General features: G+C 41.9%; 1 protein-coding gene across 1 annotated transcript in view; it reads left to right on the top strand.

Annotated features, from left to right (window-relative positions):
* Window positions 1-12,400, top strand: part of csmd3b (CUB and Sushi multiple domains 3b) — a 2,327,439-nt gene that overhangs the window by 1,696,195 nt on the left and 618,844 nt on the right. The window contains exons 13-14 of the mRNA XM_068032163.1: window positions 6,220-6,402; window positions 11,696-12,022. Of these exons, the coding sequence (XP_067888264.1) occupies window positions 6,220-6,402; window positions 11,696-12,022 (510 nt within the window). The remainder of the gene's footprint in view (window positions 1-6,219; window positions 6,403-11,695; window positions 12,023-12,400) is intronic.

Genomic DNA, 12,400 nt, shown 5'->3' with positions numbered 1-12,400 from the left:
GAAACCCTGGCTCCTTCATGCTAAATGCTATGGCCGTGCTGCACCAGCCTTCCTGTTAAGGCAAATTCTCTGATCCCATGACTGCTGAATGCAGCCATCCTGTTGCTGCCCTTAAATAGTTCTCAGGGCTCCAACGCCTTGTGGCCCCCATGCACTCCTCATAAAATTTAAATGGCACTTAAAATGCAGTTCAATTGGGTCTTCAGCAATCTCAACAAGATCTTAATTGTCAGTTTTGAAAAAGCGTGCCCTGTTCTCACTTGAATTGCCGTCCGTCGCTGGAAAAATGCAGACCTGGCATGATGACGTCAGAGGTTCGTCCAATGCCACACCATGTGACTTTACTCACCCCCATCCCACCGCCTCCAATGCCATCCACTTCAGAGCTATACAATGTCGGCCCAGGTTATGCAGGATGCAAGATCTAATTTGGTTTTTTTTTCAAAAAATATACTTTATTCATAAAATTTGTAAAAATACATTACATAACTGTTCAAATTTAATATTACGTAAAATTCAATACAGTTCAATTTATTTCATTACAGTATATGGCACTCAAAGTGTAGTGAGGCACCTCAATTACAAGTTATATTTGCAGTGTACATGTCATGTCAAATATACGGCCCAAGGTGTTTTACATGGGTTACAGCTGCTGGGTGTACTGCGGTGGGAGGGCCTTTGAAAGTGGCCTTTCCCCATTGAGTCTTTGTGGCGGCTGCCCCACGTTTTAGTGCATCTCAGCACATAGTCCCTGGACGTTGGGGTGTGCCTGTCTGCAACACTCGGTTGTGGACAACTTTTTCTCTGGGAGACCAACAGGTTTTGGGCAGACCAAAGAGTGACTTTCACTGAATTGATGGTCCTCCAGCAGCATTTGATGTTTGTCTCGGTGTGCATCCCTGGGAACAGCCCATAGATCACTGAGTCCTGTGTTATGCAGCTGCTCAGGATGAACCTTGACGAAAACCACTATATCTCTTTCCAGACCCTCTTTCCAAAGGCACATTCCAGAAGGAGGTGGGCAGCAGTCTCTTCCCCACCACAATCGTGTCGAGGACTGCGTGCAGTAGTGTTGAGACTCCAGGTGTGCATGAAGGATCTGACAGGGATCTCACCACCAGCCAAGCTACGTCTTGATGCTTGTTTGAAAGTCTGGTGATAAGGCATTTTGCCAAATGGATTTGACAGTTCACTTCGGGAACTATCAGACAGGAGCCACCATTACCTTTTCCCGCTGGACGTGTGGTCAAAGGTGTTTTTCTACATAAACCTTTCCATGAAGGACAGTTGGTAGAGCATGATCCAACTGAATGGAGTACTGTGTGGCAACATGGCCAGAATCATCCTTCCCAACAACAGGGACAGATAGAACATTAGCGCGTAGCGACACTTGGTATTTGCGTACTGAGGGTCTATCCACAGCATGATGCAGCCTCACACAAAGGTGACCATCAGAGATGCAAGGTCTAATTACAGAAGTAACTGATGATGTTGAACCCAAGAGCATACTTAGCACAAGACCCTGAAAATTATGACATTGTTTCTGCTGCCTATGTTGATGCTTCTTCTATTGCTTTTGATGTTACTATCCCGAGGAGCTGCCTGAGTGATATGAACAAGCATGGTGGCAGACCTTGGGCCTCCCTGCCCAGACATCTCTCTCCCACCCCAACAGCAGTACAATATGCAACTACCTATTGTGACCTACTACATACGATTCTATAACATGCCAAGAGAGTGATCTCTTGTGTGCTCTTTTCTAATACTTTGAAAATTGTGATTGATTTTAGTTATTTTTCAAGCCAATTCACTGTTTGTGGGAAATTAAAACAATTGATTCTCTGCCAATCTTTTCCTTTCATGTTGACTGTGGCATATTCTTCTTGCCAATTGTGAAATATTTCTATCCAAAGACACAAATACACTTGTGCCTGTCAATATCTTGGATTAGTATTGATTAATATACTCCACCTGTGATACTTCAGAGTGTCCCTTCTATTGGCCCTTAATAATCTGTGCTGTGGTAACAGTGAACTGCAAGAGGAAAAAAATGAGTAATTTTACATGTGTACAGCTTTGAAATTGTAAGTGCAATAATTTCTCTTTGTATCAATATGGCTAAATCTTAATTTAGTGACCAGGGTTTAAAATATAAGTATTATATAAACAAGCAATAAGTCTGTGGGTCACTTGCAATCTGCTTCTCCCTTACTTGTGAACCTTTGTTAAAAATCTATTTTTAATTGAGGCTTTTCACTTCCCACTTTGGAATAGGCCCTCTTACCATTGCATTCCTTTATGTTCTAAAGCTGAAGAGGAAGAAGGAATGGGGAAGTCTGATGATAGAAGCATTAAATAACTAGGCAGGCAAGAAAAAGGAAGAAATAAAACAAATTGGATGTAACAGATAAGGGGAAAGCATTAGAAAAAGAACACTTTTTTATAATTTTTTTGGCTCTGTTTTCTCATCCATGTTGTGTCACCTTTGCCATTCAAAAGATCTTGAGATCTGCTGTCATTCCTCCATCAACTATAGTTTAAAGGCAGTTATTAGGACGTTTGCATGACTAGTTATCCAATTTGTTCCTCGTTTCTGTGGTCTCTAATCAGCACATTGGGCAGGATCTTCCTGGTTGGAGGTTGTTGGGGGAGGGGTGCTGCGATGGATGGTGGGGGCATGGAAATTTGGACTGAGGCACATTGCTTGGGATCCCATCTCCAGGAGATTTTCCCGAATGCAAGCTTCCTGCAGCAGAGGCTGCCCTCCTATCTGCAGTGAGTAGCCAATCAAGGTATATAAAGGGGCAATTAACCCTTAATTGTGCACAGCAATGCAATCTTATGTGATGCAGGCTGGCCCCGAGCAGTGTCAGGATTCCAACAGGGCACAGGAAGTGGCCTCACAGCGGGAGGTCAGAGGGTCCTTGGAGGCTGCCATCCTTGCCACAATCACAGAGCTGCGAGGCTGAAACGGGCACAGCCATGGAGCGACATTCTTGTAAAGCAATTCCTCCTGCACATTGATTGCCCTATTAGCTCTGGGCCTTCATTTTTATGAATCACTCTGAAGCATTTTGACAGTGCCTCCATTTTGACGCACCCCACTCTTTCTATCAGCCTCACCAGCGCCCACCTCTCCCACTGGGACTGCCGACTGTCCAGTCCTACGGGCCCTCCCACAGCGCCTCCCACGTCCATGTCCCACCCGCCATCCTTAACTAGATGGCGAACACTGAGGCGCCCTGTTAATTGGCCACCTCTTGTAATATCGTGCCACAGGGCACGTTCCAACACGAACACGGTTGGGCCCTGCAAAAGGTCCCGACACCTGAAAATTTTTAAAGTGGAGAAGATTCTGCCCTTTGCCAACATTGAGATCAGAAGCTTATTGTGTGAAAAACTGCGGGTTCCCATGTATGACCCATAATATTTTGGTGCAGTGTATTTGATCATTCATAAGAATGGGTCTTGAATAACAGAGTGCTCAGGTTTGTAGTCCTAAACAAAAAAATACAATCTTTCAAATATTTGGAAAATACACTTGGCTCTTTGGTGTAACTGAAGCAATACCTGTGTGTGTCTGTGTATGTTACTTGCAAAATGTTTGCATTTATAGGAAAAGTACTGTGGATGCTAGAAATCTGAACTAAGAATAGAAACTGCTGGACATATTCAGCAAGCTAGGCAGCATCTGTAGGGAGAGAAACAAAGTTAACTTTCAGGTCATGACTTTCAGCAGAACCGGGAAAAGTTAGAAATCTAATAGGTTTTGAGCAAGTGATAGATTAAATGACAAAAGGGTTCATGGGTTAAGGCCTAAGGCAGTGGTAATGGGGCAAGTAAACACAAAACAAAAGATGTGTCTAGAGGAGCTGTGCAAAAAGAGTAACAAGAGAAAAAAATAAATCGCAGGAGGTGTAATACCTGCCCTTTTGCCTCTTCTCTTCTCACCATCCAAGGCCCCAAACACTCCTTCCAGGTGAAGTGATTTACTTGTACTTCCTACAGTTTAGTATACTGTATTCACTGCTCACGGTATGGTCGCCTCTACAATGTGGAGACCAAACACAGATTGGGTGATCGCTTTGCGGAACATCTCCACTCAGTCCGAAAGCATAACCCCGAGCTTCCGGTTATTTGCCATTTCAACATCCACCCCTGCTCTCATGTCCACGTATCTGTCCTTGGCCTGCTGCAGTGTTCCAGTGAACATCAACGCAAGCTCGAGGAGCAGCACCTGATCTTTCGATTAGGCACTCTATAGCCTTGCAGACTCAACCTTGAGTTCAACAATTTCAAAGTATTATTGATCGTTTTTTATATTTTTTTATTATTTTATTTTATTTTTTAACCATCTACCTGTTTCTCATATGGACAGAGCTGCTCATTATTCTTTCATTAACACTCTCTCTGGACTAATGCTTTATCTTTCATCACAAGCATTAACACACTCTTTGCCTTTATCCCACGACAGCTTTGTTATTTAATCTCTCCTACCCTCTGCCCTATCACACACCTTCCCTTTTGTTCTCTTCCCCACCAATTTCTCCCCACCCCACCTCACTTGCGTAAAACCTAATTCTTTTGTAACCTTTGCCAGTTCTGATGAAAGGTCAGAGACCTGAAATATTAACTCTGCTCTCACTCCACAGATGCTGCCTGACCTGCTGAGTATTTCTAACAATCTCTGGTCAAGGTCTGCAAATGAAGCCCAACCCGAGCCGAACAGAACCACATCCGACCCGGCCCAAGTCCTTTCATTTTTTCCCGCGTCCGACCCGACCCGGCCCAACCTGACCACCGGAATAAAGTTGATTATATTAAAGATGGAATCGCTCACTGCAGACTAGTATGGAGTGTTTCCCGCCCCGCCCTGGCTGTCACTATGTCCAACCCGGCCCGACCGCCAGACCCGGAAGAACGACCCGACCCGAACCCGACACATCGTCGGGTCCCGTCGGGTTCGGGTTGGGTAGCCATGCTGTACTCTGTGGGCTGGATTTATTTGCACTCCGCGGCGACACGCTTTGAACTCGGTGGCCTTCCGATATGAAAGTGCCGGCAGACAGCCCCCACAATATTACGCGCAGGGGCTGATTTAAATAAAGGGGGTAGAGCAGCTGCCTTCGATGATGTAGAGGGGAAGACCACTGCGGCCCCGGCAATGGCACCGGCGCCATTTTTAAAGGGCTTGAAGTCCTTCAGTTGCATTTTAAAATTTAAACGTTCTGATCTCCAGGAAATAACAATGAAATGTTATTTCAACTGTAAATCACGTCTCCCACCCCCAATGGGTAATTTATACATTAATTGCCCACTCCCCCCATCATAAACTTTTAATACAACCCCGAACTTTCCCCCCTGAAATTTATTCCCTTTGACCCTCAACCCCTTCCCACCATCTCCACAGCCAATAAAAATTGTTTTCCCTGCTCCTCCACCCCTCCCACCCTGAAAATGTTATTCGTTCCCCCCTCCCCACCAGGTTCTCGCCTCGGAACTCCCTATGGAGTTCTGAAAGTGTGCGAGGTACCAACGGCGGCTGTAGATAAGTAAATTTACATATCTTTATTGTTAATTTGAATATTAAGATGATGGGCCCGCTGCCAGGCGGCGGAGGGTCCGTACCATGGTCCCTCTGCCACCGGTAATATGCTGTGGGGACTTCTCAACACCAGGGGTCGAGGTGGGCCTCTCCCCACAGAATTTTACTGGCCCCCCTTGCTGCAACCCGCAGCATCGGGGGGTTGGTAACATTCAGCCCTCTGTTTTTATTTCAGATTTCCAGCATCTGCAGTATTTTTCTTTTATTAAAAGAAGAAATAAATTCAGTGGGGCAGGAACAAGCCGAAACAATGGGTATACCAGGACAGTCCTGTTTGTGGATTTTGGGTAGGAGGTAGAAGCGGGCTGTTCAGGGTTGCAGGACTGTGGGAAGCTGGAGAGGGAAGAATGAGAATGGCACTTTGGGTGTAATTATCTCATTGTCAAAATAGCAGAGACAAAGGTTATTCAGGGGAACACTTTTAATCTCCTGTTTCTGCTCCCTGGTAGATCATTCATTCATCCAACTGGTTTACCACTTGGGAGTTAAGATTCCCCCGAGTGTCTGAAATGAAATAATGCCCAAAATTTACAAAAGAGAAAATATTGGAGGGAAAGTATTTAGAAATGATAGGTGCTAAAATTCTACTTTTTTTTCCCATTCAATTCACACAGAAATTGATGAGGAGAGTTGTGGTGATCCAGGAACTCCACTATATGGCATACGTGATACAGATGGATTTTCCAATGGGAACATTTTGAGATTTCAGTGCCAATCTGGATTTGAACTAATTGGAGAAAAATCCCTTCTCTGTCAAGACAACAATCAGTGGTCAGCAAATGTACCAATTTGCATCTGTGAGTATGGCATTTTTACTTTTTATGCCATGCAAGTTTATTTTGTCATGAGCCATTGGAATAGGAAACAAAATACTTTCATCAAAAGTAATTTTGGCTTATCTGCAGTTTTCCAACATGGACTTCTTTTGGATTCAGCTAGCTAAATTCAAGATAATGATCAGTTCATCAGCGCCTTCACTTTCATATATTACTGAAGTCGCTGACACTATTCTCAATCAAATTTTAAATTCATAATTTTAAGAAGGAAGAGTTGGAGAACCCCTGCTGGCTAAAGTAGATCAGCAGAGAAAAGATGAAAGTACCAGATTGAATCCCCATCGATACTAAGCACGACGGTTAGCTTCAGTGTTCCTGGTTTAGGGAAAGGCAAATTGTTCAAGATACCACAAATAATGACGATCCTGTTGAAAGTGCACATTTATGGACCCTGGCTGAGGACAGAATAAGGCTTGTCTTTGAAGCCTTCTGCAGTTAAATGGCCTGACTCTTGCTCTCTAGTTTCGCATGAATACTGGCCACTTGGCAAAGCTACCACAGAGAAATCACAGCCAGTGGGACCATGTCCCATCAGATATTCAATGGATTTTGGATAGAAAGGAAGCAAATTGACAAAAAGAAAGACAATAGATAAGTAAAGTTAGAGTTGGTGTGATAGTGTACACTATTGGTTGACCAATGTTATGAAGCGAAGGCATTGGTCACCATGTGGGAGCTGGCAATAGAGTAAGACATTTAGCAGAGACAATTCTTTTTGCCATCAGGAAGGAAATAAAATCACAGCATCAGTGATTTTAGCTGTTAGAGCCATAGAGCCATACAGCACTGAAAAAGGCCCTTCAGCCCACCAAGTCTGTGCCAACCAACAACCACCCATTTATGCTAGTCCTACATTAATCCCATATTCCCTACCACATCCCCACCATTTTCCTACCTACACTAGGGGCAATTTACGATGGCCAATTTATTTATCAACCTGCAAGTCTTTGGGACGAAACTGGAGCACCCAGCAGAAACCCACGTGATCACAGGGAGAACTTGCAAACGCCGCACAGGCAGTACCCAGAACCGAACCCGGGTCACTGGAGCTATGAGGCTGCGATGCTAACCACTGTGCCACCCTCCCACTGTGCCACTCTGTTCTTGTACATTGCTAGGCAGATGGTGATAGAACCGCATTAGCAGCAAACTGGACACAGATTGCCTACCACTCCTCTTGGACACTTACTGTGTGATCTAAGTTGTGGAATAATAATCAAAGTCAATACATATTTTTCAAATAAGTCTTTTGTTTTGACATTCCTTTGACTTTCCCTTTGTGTCTATCATCTGAAAGTGCTGATTCATGCTGGAGTTGCTTTCAGGTGTACTGGAAGCCTTGATATACCTCCCCAAATAACTATTGTTCTTGTGTAACCAAGCCAATGATTCCCAACTGAGTTCCTTCGTTATGGTGTCCATCATAGTAAAGATCAATTTTCTACTCAGCTGAAGTTGCTACAAGCACTTTCAGTGCAACCAGAACAACAACTTGCATTTAACTAGCACCTTTAATGCAGTAAAATGTCCCAAAGAGATTCACAGGAGCATTATCAAACAAAATTTGACACTGAGCCACATAAAGAGATATTAGGACAGAAAAGGGTTACATTTTAGGGAGCATCTTAAAGGAGGAGAGAGGGTTAGAGAGCCAGAGAGGTTTGGGAGTGAATTGCAGTCCAGAACTGAGCCAAGGGATCATGGATCAAGCCTCGTACCTACCTCGGCCATCCATCTAGTAGTGCATTTACTGCTTGAGCCAGTGAGGAAGGAAACGCCACTAATATATCGTACCAAATTAACATTTCCAAACTGTTTACAACCATTTTTTTAAAAAATTAGGAAACTTGGATTCACATGTTTTCTTGTTTTGTTTTGCTGCAACTTTCTATTACCTTTTTAAATAGTTTCCACATAGTGTACTGACATGGTTACCGTCCTCACATGAGATCGGGTTGGGAGGAACGGTTAGGATGGTTTTTCTCTGAGGCTGCTTGCTTTTTACCCACCAGTGTTGTGATCCTTGTGGAGACCACCAACAAACCAAAACAATCAAATCCACCAACTGACCCCAATTTAGGAAACAAAAAACAAAGGGACAAGATTTCACTTTATATAAATTTTACTTTCAATGCTCAAACTAAAATCAGCATAAATTAAACATGAACTAGCAGTTAAATCAAGGTCGATATATATCTTAAAGGTGACAGGTTAACTCAGATACAACAAGGATGTATCTCACAAGTCCTTTGGCAGTCCTATCAGTAGGATGATGCTGAGCAATCACCAAGTTCTTCAGGTCTTTGAACTTTTCGAGTAGATGCCCAGATCCTGTCTTCCAAGTTGCAAATGCCAGTTTCCACTCAATCGCAGTTTCTGTGCAATCCGACCCCACTGATTCCGAATCCATCAAAACTGCTCACTCTTCCAGAACTTCCGTGGTTTTTCTCACAACTGTCCTGGTGGTGTAGCTTTACTGGTCATGCTTTACTCTTTAAGGCACCAAACAATGGTCGCACCTTGTATTTTCCAAGAGTTGTCTCCCAGAAAACAGGTTATAATTCAAAAAGCTTGTCTTTTTAAAACTATTCCCAGATTTGGAGCTGGCTTCACCCCCAAAGCCACCTTGTAAAACTAAAACCTGAGCTCCAAGCACATGTCTCTGGTTAAAAAAGAACTGTTTGTTTGTTTAACTTGGTTCTGACCTCCCAGAATATTGAGGTTTTTAATTTCATTTTCAAATCAGGGTCTGTCTCAAAAAAGCATGCTTTGAATCCAAAGTCATAGTGCCCAGCAGGTCAGCTGCACAGAACCGGTCTGTGAATGAGGACTCTATCACATCAGATTCAGCATAACTGACGTGCACTGGACCATTAGAGGAGGAGATTTCCAGTCCTGTTTCCCCAGTGTAACAAAGAGTCCATAATACAGACTGTGTAAGAAAGATAAATGAATGTGTTGAAAAGCTTGAGTCACCAAGTTATCCTGGTTTAATAAATAAAGTTTTTGTTGTTAATTCAGCTCCTACACCCAGTTCCCAACATTGTGTATGAAATATTCTGATCCAGCTCATAGTCTAGTAATGAGACAGCTAAATGGTCTTCTTATGGCCATTCATCCAATTTTAATTCTCAGAATGTGCCCATGCCTTGTTGCCCTGAGAAGGTGTAACTGAGTGGCTTGCTGGGCAACTTCAGCTGAGAGCCAACCACATTGTTATGAGACTGGAATCACATATCGGCCAGACACTGGTGAACCAGTTGGGTTTTTACAAATAATCTGACAGTTTCATGATCACCTCTACTGACAGCAATTTTTTATTGACAGATTTTTTAAACCACCATATTCTCAAATTGGCATGGTGGGATTTGAAAACTCAGTCTCCAGATTATCAGTCCAAATCTCTGGATTATTAGTCCAGTAATATAAGCACTACACTACTGTATTTATGTATCGCTAGCATCAGCACTGACTAGGCCTGTGGACCCTGATAATTTTATGGCAGGTTAAGGTGGAAATGACATTGTAGCTGATTGTCATGCCAAATATTTAGTCTCAAGAGAAGGCAAGCCTTATATTCATGATGTCGCCACCTGATTCTATTCTGGCTGATTTACAAATGAAACCATTTTACTGGAGCAGTTCTACCTGTGCTCAGAAGTCCACCTTGTTCAAGTTAAAACACTGCTAATTTTTACAAATGCTCCTGGGTATAACTTAAACTGTTTCATAACCCATATTTGTATAACAATGGGGGTCAGTTAGCTCAGTTGGCTAGACAGCTAACACGTAATACAGAAAGATGCCAATGGTGTGGGTTCAATCTCTGTACTGGCTGTGGTAGTTCATGGAGGCTTGCTTCCTCACCCTGCCCCACGCTTGCAAAGAGGTGACCCTTAAGCTGTACGTTTTCAACTGTCTCTCTAAGGGTGGGGGATAGATGCCTATGGTCCTTTGGGACTACAGCTAGAACAACAATTGGTATAACAATATGCATTTCTTTGTATTTAAACTGTGATTTCAGAGTTCACTTTTGCACTATTTAAATCAAAAGTCAAATTAACCCAAATTGCTTTTCCCTAATGCTTACATGTGTCAGACTTTAAATGGTATTCTGTAAGAAGAATGGTTTTGTGCCAATCTTTAATTGTGGAAGCAGATTTGTACTGTGGAATCATGCCTGCTGTGAATTGCCGTAAGCTGTCCAAACTAATTTAACTTAAAACCATTAATAGCCATCAGAGAGAGTAAATTTTCCTGCCATATGCCTAAGCTGGACACAGTCCCAGGTCCCAATTGTGAAAGGGCATTGTTCCAACCTGCTGAACCAAGGAATTCATCCATGGCTCATGAATGGAGGCATTATCTGAGCTGACTTTATATTTACTGTTATTGAAAAACTAATTTAAAGCATTTCAGTTGTTTGTAACTTATGCTGACTAATGCTCATTTTATTGTATTATGTTTATGAATAAAAATTCTTTAGAAGGCAGGCAAGAACCTAGATTTTTTTTTTGTTTTGTGGTTTGCTCTATTTGTCATTGCATACATCCTATTAAAAGCTACTGGAATGAATTAAAATCCAAAGTGCATTAATAGGTAATATAAATTATTGAGAAATGCTTCTAATTTATCTTGCATTATGATTTCTACATGCCTGAATAAGGCTATATAGGTTGCCAAATATACACTTGAAAACAATCTGCTATTGACTTTTTAACCTGTTATAATTGCAGATTGCAAGTGTAGCTATGCTTAAAGTTAGATATACACTACGTGGCATAAAAAGGCAGTAAGCTAAGATTGATTGGATTATTTTTGACAGTTTCTGCTCCTTCCAAATGGGCAATTTTGTAATGAACTCAATATGGTAGTTTAATAATAAAGCAGCATGGGACAGCATTATCCCATTTATGTGCTATTAGCTATTTCTAGTTAATGGAAGAAGATGTGAAAAATAAGCCAAGTTAACCTTGCGGTTGTATTTCAAGGAGCTGAGTTGTGTGTTATAGTTTTGACAGTTGCCTTTGCAAGGTCAATTTGATAGTCACTGTGTCAGTTAGAAACATTATCTGAATGCAGTATATTCAGTTTTATCCTATCAACACTGAATGATTCATTAAAATAGTATGTGGTGCCATTATAAGAAGTGCTTTTCTTGATAATGATTCCTTATAAATGAATTCTTGCAATTTTCTAGGAACATAAATGTGGTACTTTTCTAAATGTAACATGTTTGATCTTATGTTTACAGTTCCTTGTTTGTCTAACTTCACTGCACCAATTGGAACAGTACTGTCACCTGACTACCCTGAGGGCTATAGCAATAACATGAACTGTGTCTGGCTAATTGTCGCAGTCCGAGGGAGTCGAATTCACCTTTCATTCAATGATTTTGACTTGGAATCTCAGTTTGACTTCCTTGCGGTTAAAGATGGGGAATCAGTTGATTCACCTCTGCTGGGAACATTCAGTGGATCAGAAGTTCCTTCACATCTCACCAGTAATGGTCACATTCTACGTCTGGAATTTCAGGCTGACCACTCCATGTCTGGGCGAGGATTTAACATCACATACAGTAGTATGTTTACCTTTCTCATGTGACATATCTGATAAATGAGGGCACTGCATTTTTTCACCCATAAACCCTTAAAATTACAGTTTGTATTAGAAACAGTATTATTCAATGGGCAGTAGAAATATCAGAAAAATTGTAATTTGGCATGAATCCATGCAGAATTTTGTAGAAAGACTTAGAAATAAAAAAGGAGTACATTTTCTGTCAGTAAAGTAGTAGCTCACCATCATTCAAAATGTTTCTGACTTAACAGTCAGCATTCTACAGTATATGTACTTTAGAGATTCTTATTTCTAATCTGTAAAACATTGAGAACACATGACAATTGAATGTAACTTGTTAACTCTTTAATGGAAGTGTTATACTATAGTTACCAGTTGG

This window comes from Heterodontus francisci, chromosome 5 (genome assembly GCF_036365525.1).
Source record: "Heterodontus francisci isolate sHetFra1 chromosome 5, sHetFra1.hap1, whole genome shotgun sequence".
Taxonomy (NCBI): domain Eukaryota; kingdom Metazoa; phylum Chordata; class Chondrichthyes; order Heterodontiformes; family Heterodontidae; genus Heterodontus; species Heterodontus francisci.
This window is presented reverse-complemented; position numbering and strand designations above follow the sequence as displayed.